The sequence below is a fragment of the Panthera pardus genome, unplaced genomic scaffold (assembly GCF_024362965.1).
Source record: "Panthera pardus isolate Hobbes unplaced genomic scaffold, ASM2436296v1 HiC_scaffold_3, whole genome shotgun sequence".
NCBI classification, from domain to species: domain Eukaryota; kingdom Metazoa; phylum Chordata; class Mammalia; order Carnivora; family Felidae; genus Panthera; species Panthera pardus.
Window position 1 is genome coordinate 11,722,825 of NW_026526876.1, and position 19,134 is coordinate 11,741,958.

At 67.3% G+C, this 19,134-nt stretch overlaps 1 protein-coding gene across 1 annotated transcript in view; it reads left to right on the forward strand.

The window, feature by feature from the left end:
• The first annotated feature begins 230 nt into the window (after positions 1-230).
• WSCD1 (WSC domain containing 1) overlaps positions 231-19,134 on the forward strand; it is a 30,076-nt gene continuing 11,172 nt past the window's right edge. The window contains 6 exon segments of the mRNA XM_053892375.1: positions 231-358; positions 7,002-7,662; positions 12,006-12,120; positions 13,442-13,565; positions 13,567-13,627; positions 17,083-17,204. Of these exon segments, the coding sequence (XP_053748350.1) occupies positions 7,236-7,662; positions 12,006-12,120; positions 13,442-13,565; positions 13,567-13,627; positions 17,083-17,204 (849 nt within the window). The 5' untranslated portion in view covers positions 231-358; positions 7,002-7,235.

Here is a 19,134-nt window from a genome sequence, read left to right on the forward strand (position 1 = left end):
CTGCCCGCTCCCTCCCGCGGGCCCCCGCCCCCAGCACGACCCCTCCCACGCGGCGGGCCGAGCGGGCGCCTCTAGGACCCGGCGGCGGCCGGCCGCTGTCCCCGGGCCGCGCGAGTGAGCATGTGCAGAGCCCGCCCGCCGCCCGCCCGCGCCGCCCGGTCGCCCGCAGCCCCGGAGCCTGGTGGCGGCGCCCTGTGCCCGGAGGGGGGGGGGGAGCGCGCGTCGGGCCGCTCGCGGCGGGGGGGGGGGGGAGGGTGGGGGCGCCGGGGCTCCGGGCGCTGCGGGGCCGCGGGGCTCGGTGCCCGGGAGCGGGCGCGTGGCCGCGGGAGCGGGCGCCCCAGCCGGCCGCGATCGCGGGGTGAGTGAGTCCTGTCTCCGGGGCGCCCCGCCGGGATCCCCAGCGGGACCCCCAACGGGAACCCCCCCCCCCCCGCGCGGGCGGGGGCGGGCGCGCTCCTTCCCAGCCGCCCGCGAACAAGTTTGTGTAGACGCGGCCGGAGCGCGGCGGGGGTGCACCTGCTCCGGGCGGCGGGCCGGGGAGGGGGGTGTGGGTGCGCGCGCGGGGGCAGCGCTCGGGAGGGGCCCCCGGGGGCGGGCGGGGGCGCGCAGGGCAGCTTCGGACGCGGCGTCCCCTCCTGGAATCCTCGGCGACCGTCAGTGTCCGCGGAGGGAGGGAGGGAGAGGCGGATCCGGCCGGGCAGGGGGCGAGCGCGGGGTTCGGGGTGCGCGCTGCCTCTGGCAGGAGCCGCTCACTCACCCCGAGAGCGAGGCTTCCGGTCAGCGGAGGGCTCTGCCCGCTGTCTCTGGGTGAACTTGAACCGAGGCAGAGGCAAAGGCGAAACGTAGGTATTCGCGGATCTTGTCCGGAAAATTACCCCAAGTAGTGGAGGGAGCCGTGCACCTCCCCAGGTGTGGACGCAGCCGGACTGGGGGCTGCTCACTGCGTTCTTCTTTTAAGTCTGGAGCCTCAGGGCGGCCCCGCAGGTGGTCTGGTGCCCGGGGTGGCGCGTGCTGGCTCGCCCCCCACCCCCGCCCCCGCCCCCGGGGGTAGGGGGTGGTGCAGAGGGACTCCCGTCCTTGTCTGAGCAGGGGCACGGTTGGACACCGGGGTTGGGGCTTCCACGGCCCCGCGCCCTTCCGGGGCTGCTGCGAAGATGGACAGACTGGGAACTCTGCTGTACTTTTCTGACAGATGCAGACGCTGTCACCCCTGTCGCTGGAACCGGGAGGGTCCCAGGTCGGGCTCAGGAGATGGGCCTTTTGTTTTCTCCTCTGAATTGCCTGGGAGGCCCGGGCAAGGGAAGGGAGTGAGGCGGTGGGGAGGGAGGCAGGAGGGAAGAGCCGGCCCCTTCCTGATGATTGCAAACTGCAGGAGGGGAGGCAAAGGGGAGGTTCCCCCAGTGTGCCCCTCACCCCCCCATACCCTCGGCTGGGGCCTCAGAAGCCCCTTGGGGAAGGTGTCCAGTGGCCACCAGAGCCCCTGTAAGCTGCAGCAGAGTGGCTGTCTCCCAGGCGCTCCCCAAAGGAAGCTTGGCGAGTGGCTGGGGGTGGGGGGCTGACCCGGCAGCCCCCGCTTCCCCAGGAGAAGCCCCGGCCCACGGCCGCGTGCCCCCATCCCCAGCGTGAGTATTTCCCAGCTCCCTGGAAGCTTGGTTTGGGGGTGAGGGGCTCCCCCTTTTCGGCGGCTGCTGGAGCCCTGCGGGGTGTGTCCTGTGGCCTGCAGCCCATCCGCCGGAAGGGAAAAGAAGCCTGGTTAGGCAGAAGGCCAGACCCCATCCCTGCCCTCCTGTGTGCCCAGGCGGGCGGGGGTGCTTGTCCGGGCCGCCAGTCTCCCGCCAGGTCAGTTCAGGCCCAGCCCCGGGGAGCGAGTCACAGGGGCGGCTCCCCCTGCCTGGAGCCCAGGACCGGGTCCTGCCTGAGCAGGCACTCTTGGGAAGGGCCGGTTCCCCCGTAGACACTCGCGGCCCGTGCTCCCGTCTGGCTCAGACCCCGGTCGGCCGCGGGGAGGCCGCCGCACAATGATCGGAAGCGTGCTGCTTGCGGAGACTGTGGTTGGCGAGAACCGCCTGCCGTGTGGACGTGTGATGTGGATGGAAGAGTAGGCTGGATTCATTTTGTGAGCTAGTGACGCGGGCACACCTGTTGGCTGCTAGGGCCCCTTCCTTCTCCCGGGCTTCTCTTGCTGCTGGAGACCCTCGGGGACGTGAGCCCCTCCCAGAGGGCGGCTGTCTTGGCCTGAGGGGGCCCGGAGGGTGCTGAGGACAGGGGCGCCCAGGCACCCGCCCGGGAAGCCCCCATCCCAGCGCCAGCAGGAGCCAGAGGGGCGAGGCTGAGCCTGCCCAGATTCATCCGGATCGCCCAAGGGGCTTGAATAACCCTCAAGGGTTCGCCATCGGGTGGGAGAGACAGAGGAACAAAACAGGGATCTATGAAAGAGGTGGCCCAGCGATAGACCAGAGAGGTGGTGATGGGCTGTTTCCAGAGGGTGGGTTCCACTCCTGAGTAGGGGACGGACGCGCCCCTCTCCCCTGAGCCCTGGAGGGTGGCGGGGGGCACCGATTCCTGGGGGTCTGCCCTGTGTTCCACTCGGAGGTGCCCGCAGGGGGCTCACGGGCCGGGAGGGAGAGTGGGCAGAGCGGCTCGGAGCGCTGACTCCAGGCGGGACACGTCAGCCAGGGTCAGCTCACAGAGCATCCCGTCCCGCCGTCGAGCTCCGCCTCAGGGAGCAGGAGGGCTGCCTGCAGGAGGTGGCATCGGACCTGAACCTTGATGGCCACAAAGCACGCGCGAGCCGTACGAGGAAGGGCATGGGGGCCGGGGGGCACTGTGCTTGGGACACGGCCTTCTGGAAGGATCCTTGAGAGGAAGGGGCTGGCAGACTGGGTGTCAGACCGAGAGGCCTGGGCTTGGCCGTCCGAGTCCTGGGGACACGTTGGAGGCTGCAGCATTACTGTTTCTTTCTTTAGAAAGGTCGCTTTCTTAGGCTTGGCCTCTGGGAGAAGGGGAGTATCCAAACAATGTGCACGGAGCTGAGCAGGGCGGGGGCCTGCAGGGGTGAGAAAAGACAGAGGAGGGCTAATCCAGAGCCCTGAGCCCAGCTGGAGGCTCATGCGCACCTGAGGACCCCTCCCCACCGGGCCGGCCGCGGGTCCTGGAGGCTGGGACTCGGCTGCTGGGACCCCACCGCCCGTCTCTCGTCGGGAGGGCGACGTGCTGGGCCTGCTCCTTTGTCTTTCAGGCCCTCACCCGACTGGGAGCACGTGGCTCTGAGCCCAGAGGGTCCCCGTCCCCACTGCCCCGGCCAAAGGTGCGGAGATGCTTCTGGGGGCCTCTGGAGTCTCCCTCCTCACCTGCCACCGCCTGTCCTCTCTGGCCGGGGAGGGGGAACGGAGGCAGTCACGTGACTGAACCCCGGCGGCCCGGAGTCAGGCCCCGGCCCCTCTGAGGGCTTTGTGCAGCCCCCAGGCCCCACGGGCTGCCCTTCTCCTCTCCCCGCTGCCACCGTCACCTGCCCAGTCCCCGGACCCCTCAGCCTAGCTCCCGGTCCCACCTGCAGGCCGGGCACCTGCCGCGCCCTGGGGTCCAGCCGGCAGCAAAGTAACAGGAGAGGGCTCGGGTGCTCCCGTCCCCACCGGCGCTAGGCCCCAGCTCCCTCCCGAGACCCCCCAGAAGCCCCTTTGCCCCGGCTCCCTCCTTCCTGAGTGGGGCGACCCTCCCCCAGGCCCTGCCTGCCCTTCTCCGGGCTGATGTCCTTCCCCGTCCCCCCGAAGCTCATGTCCATCCCCGTCCCCCCGAAGCACTTTGCTGGATTCCGAGATGGGAGGGGCCCCGGGGGGCGGAACGCTGACCCCCACGGCGACATCAGGGTGTGTGCTGGGGGGGGCACACCATGCACGGCACCGTCTCCCCGAGCCTGGACCTGGCTTGTTTTCAGAGGTGCTGGTGGGGGCGCCCTGAACTCCTTTCCAGAATAGTCCTGCCCGGTGTGGGGCTGGAGCCGGCGTGGGCGGGCTAGCCCCGGTGTGTGACCGAGGGGCCTTGGCGGCTGTGGCTCTCAAATGGGGACAAGCGTGGCACCTGCGTGGCACCTGCGGGGAGGGAGGGGGCGTGCGGAGTAGCCGGGATCGGGCAGGTGAGGAGCACGGTCCGGGGGGTGGGGAGCACTGGAAACGAGCAGGCGCTGGCGGCGTGGGGTGGGCTCCCGGCCGTGCAGACAGGCCGTGGTGGGTGTGCCTCCGGGGGCTGGCAGGTCCCGCTGACCTCGAGGCTTGGCGGGAGCCCCTTGTGCAGCGCCTGTAGGTCACCCAGCCACCTCCAGGCCGCGCTCACCTGCGGTCACTCCAGAGACGTTTTCCATCCCCAAGCTGCTGGCTGTGCGCTGGGATCTGGGGGTGTGGCCGGGGCCCTGCCTGGAGGGGCCAGCAGCCTGGAGGACAGGCGACGGGGTAGGGGCCAACGGCAAGTGTGACACTGGCAGTCCAGGGCAGGGGACGAGTTTCTGACGCTCAGGGCATGCCAGCCCCCGCCCCGCCCGAGGCAGGCGTTCTGGGCCCGGAACCAGCTGCGCGATTTTCAAGGTCCGGGGTGGCCACTGCTTTATAGGACCCTGAGAGTGGCTGTCCCCACCTTCACGCCCAGGCCCCCTCCGCAGACCGGGAGGCCCCTCTGGGACGGGATGGCCCTGGGGGGGACTTTGGGGGTCCTTGGGGAAGCCCGGTGTGGTCATTCGAATCCTGACTGATGGGCCACCACTTGCTTCCCGTGGCGAGTTTCCAAGTCCTGCGCCCGGCACGGTGCGGGACCCACCGCACACCGTGGTTCCCGACCCCGAACGGCTGACCCGCCCGCCCTCCGCCCCGGCTCCCCGAGCCTCTCCTTTCCACGGCAAGGCCTCCCTTCTCCCCGTTTATTTCCGCCAACAGAATCCCAGTCTTGTGACCAGGAGCCCTTTGTGAGCAGACCTGGAAACCCCCTTCCTAGAATTACAGCGTGGACGGGCCACCAGGCCACCCTCGCGTCCCTGTGCCTGAAGGAGCCGGGCTGCTCTGTGTCCCCGTGCTTTTCTGACTTCAGGCCCCACAGGATCAGGTTCCTGGTGTCGGGATGTGCCTGTCACTGTATCCGCTCAGTCACCTTACAAAGTGTACTCAGAACAAGGGTCTCGGGGCACCTGCGCCGCCCAGGCCTCGTGCGGGCACCGGAATGATAGGAATGGGTAGGGTTAGGGGGCGGCCCCGGGCCCAGAGTTGTTCACGGCCCAGCTGTCCCAGGTGCTGACTGCTGGGGTCAGGGGTCGGCACCAGTGTGTGTGTGGTGGCTGGGTGGGGGTGGAGGTAGTCAGGGAGAGCTTCCTGGAGGAAGAGACACCGGGCCGAGCCTTGGCGGACACACGGGGATTCTCTGGGCCGAGAGGGTGGAAGACACAGGAGGCAGTGGAGGCACAGGAGGTGCCGAGGAGGACTGCTCAGGTGCCTCCCAGATCTCGGTGCGGGCGTGTGTGCGTGCTCGCACGCACGTGTGACGGGAAGCCGAAGGAAGGGGCCTGGCAAGAGACGAGGCCAGATGGGGGCTGGTGTGTCATGCCGAGGAGCTTGGAGTTTATCCCAGAAGCCACGGGCAGCTACGGAAAGGGGTTCTGAGCAGGGGAGCACCGTGATCAGATTTGTGCATTAGGAGGATCACCCTGGCGGCCTCGCGGAGGGCGGATTGGAGGGCCGAGGCTGGAGGCAGCGAGATCAGGCGGGATTTCTTGGGATTTTCTCTGCGGTTTTACAAGCCTGACGAGGCTGGCCGGGGCGGGCCTGGCGTGCACCAGCTTAACGAGAAAATGAAAGGTCTGGAGGCCCCGCCGAAATGGCTTCCCGGCTCAGAGTTTAAATCCACCTTCCGCTGCTGACTATCGAGCCCACCCCACCCCCCGCCCGAGCCCCGGGGGTCCCTGCACTCCCGGGGGCTCAGGTCGTGGAGGCTGGGGGTTGAATTGCAAAGGGTGGTGCCGGTCTGGCCGCCCCGGGGACGCCAGCCCACAGGAGCCCAAACATTGTCTTTCCACGCACACCAGGCTGGCTGTTCCCTGCGCACAGAGTGGTCATTGAGGGGCTGCGGGGCCTGGCGGGGGTCCCAGGCTGCGTTAGTCATGCTGCTGGGAGCTTTTCTTCCCGGGACAAGACTGTCCTTGTGCTCAGGGGCACCCGGGAGCAGCCGCCCGGCTCCCGGCAGCTGCAGAGGCCCCCGCCGGCCCCTCGCAGCGCACTTCAGAGGCTACCGCCGACGGGGGCCCGAGCCCAGTGTGAGCGCGGAGGCCCGGGGCGGCGAGGGGCGGCCCTGAAGGCCGCTCCGGGCGCCCTGCTGCCTTCCCGCCAGGTGCCCCAGGCTCCGTAGCAGGTGCACGGCCCCACCCCCCCCCCTCTTGTGCCGAAGCCTCTGCAGACGCGGTTCCCAGAACACAGCTTGCCGTCCCCGTGCACACCCGGGAGGGACTCGGCAGGTCGTACACACGTATCGAGCGCCTGCTGGGCACTCCCGCCCTGGGCCGGGCGCCCTTGTGCGTGCTGGCGTCCATCGCTGGCCACGGTACAGGCTCTGAAACGCGCCGTTCCAAAGCTGGGCTCCTCGGTTCGCCGGCCGTGTGCCTTTGCCTCCTTTTGCGTCACCTGTAAAGTGGGGCTGCGACCGTGTCCACCCGGCTGCTCGGTTGCCCCGAGGGTTAAATGAGATGATACGCCAGGAGGGTTCGGTGCGGAGCCGCCTGAGCCCTTCCTTCACCGCGGCCCCAGTGGAGGGCCTCACGCCCGCTTTGTGCGCGGGGAGGCCGGGGCCTAACGGACCGGGCCGGTGTCGCTCCGCGGCCGGTGGCCGGCGGCCGGGCGGGGACCGAGCCCCCTGTCCGTCGGGTGCTCCTGCAGCACCGCCGGGCCCTGGGGCGGAGGGGCTCCCGGCCCTGGCGCGGGGGCCGCGGCGGGCCCTTCGTCGGCGTCAGCGCGCGCTCTCTGCTCTTCCAGATCCCGGAGCTCGGCGATGGCGAGGCCGGCGACCCTGGGGCAGAGGCCGCAGCCGCGGGGCCCCGTGGCCGGAGCCGCGTGACCGAGTCGTCGGAGCACCTGCCGGACGCGGGGCGGGAGCGCGGCGGGCGTCAGGATGCGGGCATGAGGCCTCTGGAGACCCCGGGCTGCCCCCCGGCCGGGCGCTAGGAGCCGTGCCCGGGGCCCCGGCCGGGAGCCCTGCCGCCCAGGGGCATGGCCAAACCCTCCTTCCGGCTCCAGAAGCTGCTTCGCCGCACGCGGTTCCTGCTCTTCTTTCTGTCGGCCGCCTACCTGATGACGGGCAGCCTGTTGCTGCTGCAGCGAGCGCGGGTGGCCCTCCCGCCCGGGCCCCGGGCCCCCGGCCCCCTGCAGGCCCTCCCCGTGGCCGCCGTGGCGCTGGGCGTCGGCCTGCTGGACGGCCGGGCGCTGCGGGCCCCGCGGGTCAGCCCGGACCTGCCGCTCGGCGTGGACGTGCCGCGGGGGCCCCCGGCCCGGGCCCGGCCCGGCCCCCGCTGGCTCCGGACCCGGAACCCGGAGCTGCGCCAGCCGCGGCGAGGCTGGTTCCACCACTTTGTGGGCGACCCCCAGGGGGCGCCCGCCCTGCGCCCGGAGGCCCCCGGGCCAGCCGTCGGGGGACGAGGTAGGTGGCCGGGGCCGGTTGCCCTTCGCGTGGGCGGGGCGGCGGGGATGGGTGGTTGGGGGCGGGGGCCGCTCAATGGTCCGGCCCTGTGGCTGCCTGGGCGGGGGAGGCCCGCGGGGTGGGGGGGGGGAGACGCGATACGGCGGAGGACTGCGGCACAGTTGCCAGGGTCATTGCCCGCGTTTGCATTCCCCGTGGCCGTGGCCTGCCTGGGATGTGGCCCCAGGACACCGGCAGGAAGTGGGGACGAGGCAGGGAAGAGAAGGCGGCCAGGGAAGGCACTCGGAGGGGGCGCGCATCTCAGAATGCAGCCTGGGGGCGGCTGGGGGGGAACGAGGGCCTGGGAGTCTGGCTTTGCTCTCAGGAGGTGAGACGGTCCAGGGAAGAGAGGGAGGAGCCCGGTGGCCCTCGAGTCAGTGGTGGGGGAGGAATGACCCCGACAGTGAGTGAAGCCCTGAGGATGCTATGCTCCTGTCTCCACGGAAGGCAGTTTCTCCTGAGGTCACAGAGGTCGGAGCCCTTGCTGTGGGATTCCTCAGCGAGGCTTCCGCCCAAGAATGAGGGGGTCAAAAGGAACTGATTCTGCAGCTCACATTACACAGGCCTGCTTTCTGTAGACCTGCCCCGGCACACCAGGAAGCTGGGTCTCTAGGCAGACTACGCCACCACTCATTTAGACTAAAATGTGAATGGCTGACAAAGTCAACACGGAGTCCTCGAGAGGCAGCCATGGAAAGAGCACAGGTGTTGAAAACAGACCTGGGTTTCTGTCTTGGTGTTGCCGGGTTTTGGCTCTGTGACCTTGAACAGATTTGCTGCAATTCCCCGCTGTTTCTCAGTCCATCCTGTTGAGGATCCATGTACCGGTCTAGTATCCTCTGTGTACTCGAGGAGCCCAGGGTGGGGGCAGAACCAGATCTGCACCACAGGACTGGGGCACGGGCCGAGGGTCTTTATAACGTAGCCAGCAGAGGGCAGGGCTCGGGCGACCCAGTTACGGCCCTGGGAGCACCTTTGGGTTCAGGCCGTGTCCAGGGACCTAGAGAAGCCGTGGGCGGGGTCTAGCGACGGCCGAGGAGACGGGAGAGACTGCACGGGCCCGGAGGGTCGCACGGAGCAGCAGGGTCTTGGCCGTTGTGGGCCGGTTGGGCCGGTGACCTCCCCGAGCCCCCGGGGTGCCCCGTGGGAGCTCTCTGGCTTCCTCCCCAGCGACCCCCAGCCTCCCCATGACCCAGCACGTGAAGGGTTCGCGGCTGGTGCAGCAGGAATCTGAGGCTCCCCCTGCAGGATGCTGGGGGCTCTGAGCGGTCAGCGGGTCAGCGCCCCCTCTGCTGTAGGCTGTTAGAACAGGTTTGAGCTCCCCCCCAGAGCGCGAGGATACATTTGTGTTCCGGGGAGGCCGCAGTGTCAGGGGGCTGGAGGGAGAGCGTCACAGGAGGGGGCGCTGGCCTGGAAGCACCCCCCCCCCCCCGCCGACCCCCACCGGCTCCTCACGGCGGATGGCGGCCTGCGGGCCAGCTGCTGGGGCCGCAGACAAAGAGGGCGTCTCTTTGCGGCCGGGCAGCCCGCCATGCTCCTGAAAGGGGTTCCTGCAAGGCCCGGGAAGCCGCAGGAGGCCCCATCAATCACCGAGCATTTCATTATACCTTGGACAACATCCATAATGGAATAAAATGTCAGTAAGTTTACTAGGGGAGAAATAGTAACTTCTCCGTAGCCAGTTTGTTTTTTATTGATAGTGATTTCCAAAGACATTCCAATATCTCCAAAGCCATCGTTAATAGCCTCACGGCGTGTCCATTCTGATGTGCAAATGAACAGATGCGGAGTCACAGACAATAATGCATTGCCTCCGTTTCAGCCGAAAGTAATAAATCCGCCTCAGAATGTGTCCCAGTGTGTCCCTCGGACGTCCTTCCTCCGCCGCACACCCTCGCCTCCGTCAGAGCCGGAGGAGTCATTCGGTGTTTTTCCAGGAGGGAGGCTCCCCTCCCCCTCGCCGCTGGAGCGCGCGCGTGGGTCCCGGGCCTCCTGCACCCCCGCCCCCGGCCGCCCCAGACCCGGCCACACCTCGTTGTCCGGAGAACCCAGGCCCGGCTGCTCCCCTTCCCGCTCCTTCGTGTGTTAACTGTGCAGCTACTATTTTCCAGTCCGCCGGCTGGAGCGCAGGACCGCAGGGATGGCCGTCCCCGCCCAAGAACTCATTCACCTCCGCCTCCAGACGGCCGCCCGACGAGGAGGCGGTGTCCCCTCTCAACCCTCTGTGAGCCCGTGGGGCCACGAGCCCACTTTACGGATGGGGAAGTTGAGGCACAGGCAGGGAGGGGGCTGCACGGGCCAGGCCTCGCAGCCTGGGGGTGAGGGGCCTAGATTCGTGCCCCTCACCCCGCCCCCAGACACACGTTTCACACCCGCCAGCCTCGGCCTTCGGGGTCGTGAGCCCGGCCCCCTTTACACGCTTTCGGTTAATTTCCCATCAACGGTGATAAATGTTTAACAACCCCTGAGCTTATGTTTTGGATGTTTAATTGAAAACCGTAATAGACGTTCTTCTTTGCCGAGCGGCACGCCAGAAATTTCTCAAATATTAGTTTTCTTTCGCTGAGTAAGCCGGCCAAGGATAGGCGTTTATTCCCGCTGTGGCCACTCGGGTCTCAGTGGTGCTGACACGTATGTGACCCTGGGGGTCCCGGGTCCTGAGCAGGTGTGGCCCGACGTGTGATGGGCGTCCTGGGGCTGAGGGGACACAGAGGCTCGTCCCGGCGGGCAGACCTTGACAAGGGTGACCTTTGCTCCCCCCGCTGCCCCCACGTCCTGCAGGTGAGGTGTCTGCGTGCCTCGACCGACCCTGCCACCTGCTCCCCTTCCCCTGCTCTGCCTCTCCTAAGTCGGGGCCCCGGAGCCGCGTCCGGCCTCTGGGAGCTTGTCGGCCTGGTTTCAGGAGCCCTGGGCCACCCCTGATGTTGGGGTGGGGGGGGCTGGTGCTGACGGTGTGCCAGACCCAGCAGGGCCCTGGTGGACACGGGACGCATGGGGATAAAGCAGCTTTAACAACAGCAGGTAGTGATAAGCATTATCGTCGTCATTGGGCGTTGACCCGTGTCAGAAAATCTGACAAGGGGTGGCCACGGTGGCTGGAGTGGTCGGGAACGCCCGTCAAGGACAGGCAGGAAACAGAGGGTGGGCAGGAAGAAAGGGGCTGGTGCCGGGTGAGGCAGGTGGGTGGGCCTTTATCTGTTGGACGGTTGGGGAAACTGAGGCACAGAACGTGGCCGTAACTTAGCTGAGGTCAGGGGTGGCGTCAGGTGTGTTCACAGACAGGACGGTTGTTCTGGATTCGGTCCCAGGAGTCGGGCTTGGTGGGTCCACTTCTGCAAACCCCTCAGCAGGGGGATCAGGGACGCTGCTTGGGGCCACGATCCAGGCAGGGGCAGCCGGGAGCCTCGCCTGCCCTCGGGGTTCCCGGCCTGGTGGGTGATCCCACCGTGGAGCCATCTGGGAGCCGCTGCCGGAGGGGGGCCCTGGGCGTGTCCCCCCCCCACCCCCCAGGGGCAGCCCAGTTTCGGAGGCTGCGTGTGCGTGCGGCGTGGGACCGTGTGGGCTCCTGCACAACGTGGCTGTGCGTCCACACACCGCACGTGCCCGCCCCGGGCGTCTCTGGGAGACCCCTCCGAGTCGGGGTGACAGGCAGGGCTGTTACAGGCTCCCTCTGGCATGTTACCATGGGGGCAGCAGCACCACCGCTCGGCAGGATCACGTGCCCCCCCCGTGTCCCCTTCCAGGGGTGATGCCCGGACGGGTGAGGGCTCAGCCGTCCCTTGGTGCTGTCGGTTCTGCACACGCTGCTGACACGTCCCCCCGGCAGCGCAGGTTTTTTCTTGACATAGCTCTTCCCCTTTGCCAGTTCTTTATTTTAGCGAAGGTCAGACTTTCCGTAACTGATTTCTTCCCTGTGGGTCATACGGAGGTGACAGAAACCGCCCATCGGCACATTTGTGGAGGGAGGCCTTTCCAAACCTAGGGCGGGGAGGGAGGGCGGGGAGGGGTTCAGGGGAGGTGATAAGCCAGCAGACGTGGTGAGCTGGGGCCGGAAGAAGAACAAGGCGTTCAGGCTGACGCCAGCCCCTGGCAGGCGTGTGTGGGGACGGTGGGCCGTTAACCGAGGAAAGAGGCAGGAAACGAAGGAGGCGGAGGGGTCCAGAGACACGGAGAAAGGTGAGGCCGCAGCCTGGTCTCCGGGGCCTCTGAGAAGAGCCTGGGCTGGCTGGTCAGTCCTGGGGGGTGTCCCACGGCTAGGACCCCTCCCGTCCCCGGGGCCTGAGTCTCTGCTGTGCTTCCCGCAGGTACGTACGTCGGATGCTTCAGTGACAGTGGCCGGGACAGAACCCTGAAGGGGGCCGTGTTTTTTGACTTGCGAAAGATGACCGTCTCCCACTGCCAGGATGCGTGTGCTGAGCGGTGAGTGTGAGTCCGCCGGGAAGGAGGTTCAGACGGTCCCCGAGCGAGGCGGTCCGTGGCGGCCGGGAGCTGGACGGATCAGACCGCGGGTGACCGACGAGGGCACGGGCTCGCAGGGAGAGCAGGGGCTCCCCGCCACGTTGGCGAGTTGCCCTCCTTCCCTGGGCCTCGGCTTCCTCCGGTGTTTCAACTACAGTAAAGGGCCTCTGCCCGCACGTCTCCGGGGACCCTTCTAGCTCCGCAGGAGAAGCGCGTTTCTATCTTGGACTCCACAGCCAGATCCGCTGATTCTGCTGCTGCCTGTTCCCCCTGCTGTTAGCAGACAGCAGTAGTGTGGCTGGAGCGGCCCCTCCCGCCGAGGCACCCCGCTCACTGTGGGCGTGCACGCGTGCGTGCTCACACTCGGGAGCCGGGGCACCAGAGGCGGCAGGGGCTCCTCGTGTGTTGTTTCTCTGACATTAGATTTGTCTACATTTGCTGTGACTGAAGTCCTCACCACCTTCTGGTTGGTTGCAATTAATTGTGCCCATTTTATAGACAGGGAAACCGAGGCCCGGAAAGGAAAGGGCGGTCCCTGCTCGGAGGGGCTTCTACAGTTCGGACAGCATTAAAACTGACAGCGACGGTGTCCTCTCCTTCTCCGGCAGTTGGGGAGACAGACGGGGGGGGGTAGTAAGTGGGGGTTGGGGCCACGCGGCTAGCAGGCGGCCGGATGGGGATCAGTCTGGGTTTGTGGGCCTCCTTCCAGAGCTAACATCCCAGGTGGCACGCAGCAGGTCCCATTTGTAATCTCGGCTTCCTTGGGTCCCCGTCACAGTGGGAGCAGGTAGAGGACCCCTTTGGCGGCAGGTGCTTCAGACTGGTGCCATCTCAGCCCGGGCACTGAAGTCTTGTAAATGTCGTGAGCCCGGGGCTGCGCCCTCCGTGGCTGAAGTCGTCTGCGCTGGGATATTTGCACCAGGGGGACTGACACGTGCCACAGAATCGGGCTCTGGCCCTGCGGAGCCGAAAGCGGGTACACAGCGCACCGCGGCGCTGGACCCGCAGCTCCCGCAGGCGGTGCCTTGGGGACAAAGCTCAGGGTGACCAGAGCAAGGGTGGGAGGGCTGCTGATGGGAGTCGTTTATCCCAAGGAAGGGCTGCTCCCCTACATTCAGCCGATGACCCTGACATCCGGCTGAAAACGCCCCTAAGGCCAGCCGTGTGCTGACCGCCGCCGTCCCCGCCTCCTCCCCAGACCTGACCCGAGACCACCCTGACCCAGACCTCGGTGGGTGCTGCGGTACCTGGGCAGGGGCTCAGCAGGGCGCTCTCCCGGCAGGTCCTACGTCTACGCGGGCTTGGAGGCGGGGGCGGAGTGCTACTGCGGGAACCGGCTCCCTGTGACGAGCGTCGGGCCGGAGGCCTGTAACCACGAGTGCAAAGGGGAGAAAGGCTCCGCGTGCGGGGGGCGTCGGCCGGCTGTCGGTGTACCGCGTCCAGGAGCTGCAGCCCGGCTCCAGGAAGCGTGAGTGTGCGGCTCCGCCCTGTGTCCCTCCCTCAACCACGCCCCATCGCGCCGCGCCCCGCCCTCAGCCCCGCCTCCCCGCGCTGCGCCCCGCCTCCGCAGCCCCGCCTCCCCGCGCTGCGCCCCGCCTCCCCGCCCGCAGCCCCGCCTCCCCGCGCTGTGCTCCGCCTCCTCGCCCTCAGCCCCGCCTCCTCGCCCTCAGCCCCGCCTCCCCGCCCGCAGCCCCTCCTCCAGACCCCGGCTGGGACTCTGGGAAGAACCTGTGCCCTCTCTATCCCAACGCCTTTGCGGGGGGCGGCGAGCTCGCGTGCGGACTGGGGGGGCAGGCTCACGTGGCGGCGAGGGGCCGCTTAGGCTCTGCGAAGGGCTGCTTGGGCTCAGGGCCAGGCATAGCTGCCTTGTGGGCTGGCGGGAGAGAGCCTCTGATCTGGCGGCCCAGGTAGGTCTGGGACATGCCGTGTGGCCTCAGGCAGCTTGGTCTGCCTCTCTGGTGCCAGTCTCTTCCGTGAAGTGCTCAGGCAGACCTAGATCTGCAGCAGTGAGGCCTACCGGAGGGCCTGGAAGTTTCCTAGCTGTCGTTTCTCGTGTGCAGCCGAGCTCCCACCAAAAGAAGGAAAGCGAAGCTTAGGGTTTAGCGTCCAAGTCGGGCAGGAAAGGAGGCTGTGGGCCTGTGGGGTGGGGTTGGACTGAGAGCTCCGCGCACAGAATTCCACTCCAGTATAAATCTGTGCAATCTTAGATTCAAAAGAAAATACCACCTACCAGTTCAGAAAGGGTACAAAAACCCATGTGTTTTGACCTCAGCTGCAGGTGAAATTAAAAACAAAACAACAACCAAAGCAAAACCCTTGCTAAGAATTTGTAATCGCAGGGTTGCATTTGGGTGAGTTTTGCTTGACGTTCAGATTCTTTACCGCCTGTCTGGTCCCGATGCCCCGGCTTGACAGCTGGCTCTGGGCGGCGTGGAGGTACCGACACAGCAAATGCAGTCTCTTTAGAGCTGCGCCACCGGCCCAGGCGAATGGAGCTCCCATAGATAATTCCTCACTGAAGACGAGCTTACGATCCCAAATTACAGGACACAGGAGGCAGTCACCAACCGCGAGGGGCAGTGAGCTGACGCTCCGGGCAGCCACAGCGAACCCCCCAGATTTCCACTGCAAGTGCCCAGCGAGGCGCGACTGAAACTCCAATGCATCCTCACTGCAAGACGATTCAGCCCGGATCCCCGTAACGTGATCGTCGAAAGCCTCTTTCCAAAATACCTGCCCACGTCGGAGCGTCCTTGTCGCGATGGGGACGGCCAGGCTGGGAGTGGGAAGAAGTCAGAACCTGGGAGACCTCCCCCGCCCCTGGCTGAGGTGGGACCGCCCAGCGTCCGCTACAGTGCCTCCCGGCCGTGGCATGCTCCCGGAGGGCCGGGACCCAGCTTGGAGGAGGGCCGGGACGGCAGGGGGGTCCCCGGCTCTCCGTGCCACCAGCCAGCCTGCCCAGCGGGACGGAACCCCGCTGCTCCGACTCTGGGTAATCGTGAAAGCCAGTGCTGGCGCTGTGCGTGGTGTCTGTGTTCAGACAGGATGCGATCAAGGACTCGGGACGGGCATCCGCGACGGCGTGGAGGTCCTGACCACGCACTGTGGATTCGCTGATGAGCCGTCATCTCAGCGGACACGCGTCGACGCCTGTCCGTGGAGAACCGGAGCCCTGCACCGTCACCTGCACGTTTGCGTGGGCCTCCTGGCTGGCCTCTCGGACCTTTGACCTTCCTGGGTTCGGACACTGTCCACACGGGGGCTCCGGGCTGCCCTGCCGGCCCCTCCTGTGTGCCCCGCCGACGACTCAAACGTCGCCGTTTGGCTCCAGGCTGCCCACTCACTGGGGCCACGTGGCCCGGTCACTCAAGCCGGCCCCAGGTCTTGGGTCGGCTGCGCCTGCCGTCACGGTTAATGTTGAAACGGTGTGAGGCTGCCCCTCCCGCAGGCTGTGGGCCGGCTGGCTGCCCTTCGCCCGTCCTCCTCAAGGGACCGAGCAGACAGGGTCTGAGTCATGAGCTGCCCGGGTGACCACCCGCCTTAAATTTCAGCTTCTCGCTGGCAGGGAGCACTCACAGGAGGGAGACCCACGGACGCGCCCCTGGGCAGTGAGTGCCCAGAAGTGCAGCTCAGCGGCGCCTCACCTTGGAGGTGCCCTCGTGCCCCGGGAGGCCCTGGACTGTCCCCTGGGCGCAAGGGGATGGCGGGCTCTCCCCGGCCAGTGACACGGTGCCGTGCACAGACAGCCGGCGCCACTCAACCACCAGCCTGAGGCGGGTTACCCCACGCCTCCCGTGCCCCGTCCCCTGCCGTCCACTCGCTGGGCACTTGTAGGGCCCGCTGCAGTCGGGGAAGGGGCCGCGCCCTGGTGCCCAGGCCACAGAGCCGTGGCCCACCGGGCGGGCTCCCAGGCCCCAGGCCTGGTCCTGTTCCACAGTTGTGCACGGAGACGCCTCCGGGGGTGCCGGCTGCTGCTGGGGCGTGGGGGGCACAAGAGTGAGGCAGGCATCTGAGAAACCCTGATGAATGCGGAAGGGGCACGAGCCCTCGGAGCCGAAACATTCCAGAAGGTTCATCGAGGAAGCTAGCTAGGGGCTGGACGTTTCCACCAGAAGGTCTGGATGACGACATGGCTGGAGGCTTCCTCTAACACGGGCTTGAGCATTCGTGGGGCCTGGTGGGAATTCAGGATCAGAGACAACAAGCGGGTCTGACCTGGCAGCACAGCGGTTGCTGGTGGGGTGGGGGGGGGGGGGAATGGTGGCGGGATTTCACATCAACAGATGTAGTTCTCACACCTGTGCTGTGGGAACATAGAATTTTCCAGAATACCGGCCTCTTGGGTCACGTACTATAGAATCTGGCATGTAAGGGATGCTTGATCCAGATTTGTGGAAGGAAGGAGAGAGAGAAGGAAGGAGGGAGGGAAGGAGGGAAGGAAGGAGAGAGAAGGAAGGAGGGAGGGAAGGAGGGAAGGAAGGAAGGAGAGAGGGAAAGAAGGAAGGAGGGAAGGAAGGAAGGAAGGAAGGAAGGAAGGAAGGAAGGAAGGAGAGAGGGAAAGAAGGAAGGAGGGAAGGAAGGAAGGAAAGGAAGGAAGGAAGGAAGGAAGGAGAGAGGGAAAGAAGGAAGGAGGGAAGGAGGGAAGGAAGAAAGGATGGACCCCATCCCCAGAGCTGGCAGGAGAAGCAGGCCTGAGGTCAACAGCTGCAGCCACGTGGCCCCTGTGACGAGGGTGACCGCGGGTGACAAGGTTTGGGCACCGTGGTCTCAGGAGTCCGGCTCGCCCACACCCTCTCCGGGGCGGTCTGCTTTCTGGTTTGAAACTTGCCCCTCTGAGCATGTTAGCACCCATTTCAGACCACGAAGCCACCGTTTCCCGGCGACGGGCACCATTTCTCACCAGAAACCGTTTTGTCCCCGCAGGGAGGACCGTCACGTACCGCGGATGCTTCAGGTTGCCAGAGAACGGCACCCACAGCTTCCCCGACTCCCTGTTGCAGCCCAACGCGACAGCAGAGGCGTGCTCGGGATTTTGTTCCCAGAAAGTAAGGTCCTGTCACGAGTGTGTGCGGGGATGCGGGGGGCGGGAGGCCGAGGGGCAGGTGCCGTGCCGGATGCGGATTCTCGGGACCGAGGAGACAGGAGAGGGAGGGCCACGTGGCCGTGGCTAGCGTGGGTCCCCCAGGCTGGCAGGGGCGCGGTCGGCGGATTTGAGGCTGGCGGGACCGTGCCTTCCCGTATGGGAGCTCCGACACAGGTGTCAGTTGTTAAATGATGGGGTTTGTTGGTGACACGTGCTGGCTCGGGGATCGGGGACAGGGCCGGGCCCTGAACCTGGCTTCAGGGACTGTGGGCACAGGTGCACCCTTGGCCCAGCCCGGGCTCACGGGAGGTGCGACTCTGCAGAGGCTGGGCTGGGCTCTAAGGCCACTGTCCCTGCCTCACACGGTAGCTCTGGGTGGGACACCCCGTCAAGGCCAGATGGGGCTCGTAAGTGACGAGACCCGCAGAGCACGGAGGTCGGGGGCTGGGTCCAGCGGCCAGCCCCACAGTGGCCCCCCGGGGGGTGGCAGGAAGCCGTGGGCGCTGGGACTCTGCGTTTGTAGCAGTGGGAACGCAGGTCGAGAAGCTGGAGCACGCTGCCCGAGGTCACGGCACCCCTACCAGGGGCAGCCGGCATTTCTGACCCTGCAGACTGGGAGGTGCAGGAGGCAGGCTGGGGAGCCCAGAGGGACGCACCCTCCCTGGTTCCTCTTGAGATGCATCCCTTGGACCCCAGACGGAGCCTTTCGTGTGTACTGTCCTCCCAGACCACAGCCTTTGACGCGGGTCTCTGCGTCTCTGGCCGTTGCGGGTGCTGGGGTGCCCTCGGGCTCACAACTGGCCGGGGCCCCTGCTCCGCTGCACAGGAGCAGAGCCGTGGGTAGGGGGACAGTACACCGGCTGTCACAGACCCCCCCCTCCCCTCCCCCGAGAGCCTCCCCCACCCGGAATCGTAGGGACTCGGCAGGCAGGTCCAGACCAGGCTGCCTCAGTCTGCAAACCTGGAGGTGCCCCGCGTGACCTGCTTTAACCTCCCGGGGTTCCGAGGGGACACACTCCCCCGAGGGGGACCCCCACATGGCCCCAGAACCAGCCGGCTCCGGGAAGTGGGGCAGGCGGGGCCCAGTCTCCACACCGCGCTGGGCTTCCTGTGCTGCCCTCCCCCCTCCCAATGGCATGGGGGGGGGGGACGGGGCAGCTCCCGTTCCTGGGCCGAGGACCGCTCCGTGCTAGCACCGAGGGGCCTTCCGGTCCCCTGTCCCCCGCGCGGACATCCTGTAGAGTTAACCAGTTGCCCGCTGTTAAGCGTTCTGGCTGTTTTCGCCCCCGGGGGTGCGGGCAGAGCCCGGGGCGGGGGGACACGGGGGTCACAGCCGGGGAGGGGCCGAGGTCGGCGCCAGGAGCCGGCGAAGGGGCCTGGGGTGGTCCGCAGCTTCGGGGAGGGACGGAGCCGGAGGACGCGGGCGTGTCCCCGGGAAGGCGAGGGGGCGGGGGCTGCGTGTGTGCGGAGGGCGCCGGGCCACGCCCAGGCCGGAAAGAGGGCCCGTGACCGTGCGCGGCGGGGCGGGCGTGGAAGGAGCTCCACGGCCGCAGGTGAGACGCCCTGCGGGTGCTCGGTGTGGACCCTCGGGGGACGGCCGGCCGGGGGGCGGGGGCGCAGCCGGGGGGCGGATCCAGGTGGGCGGGGCCGCCGCGTCCAGGTAGAGCCACCTTCTACCCAGCGGAGTGGCGTTTGCTGCCGGACCGCGGCCCCCTGCCCCTCGGCACGCCCCGGGGCGTCGTGTAACGGGGTTCGCCCTCGGGGCGACCCCCCTCCGGCAGCCCTCGTGCGGTTTCCGCCTGAGTCTGGGGGCTCCCGCCTCAGTCCAGGGCGGGGTTCCTGGCGCAGTGAAGGCGCTTCGGGTAGATCCTCGTTTTAGGACGAGTCGGTAC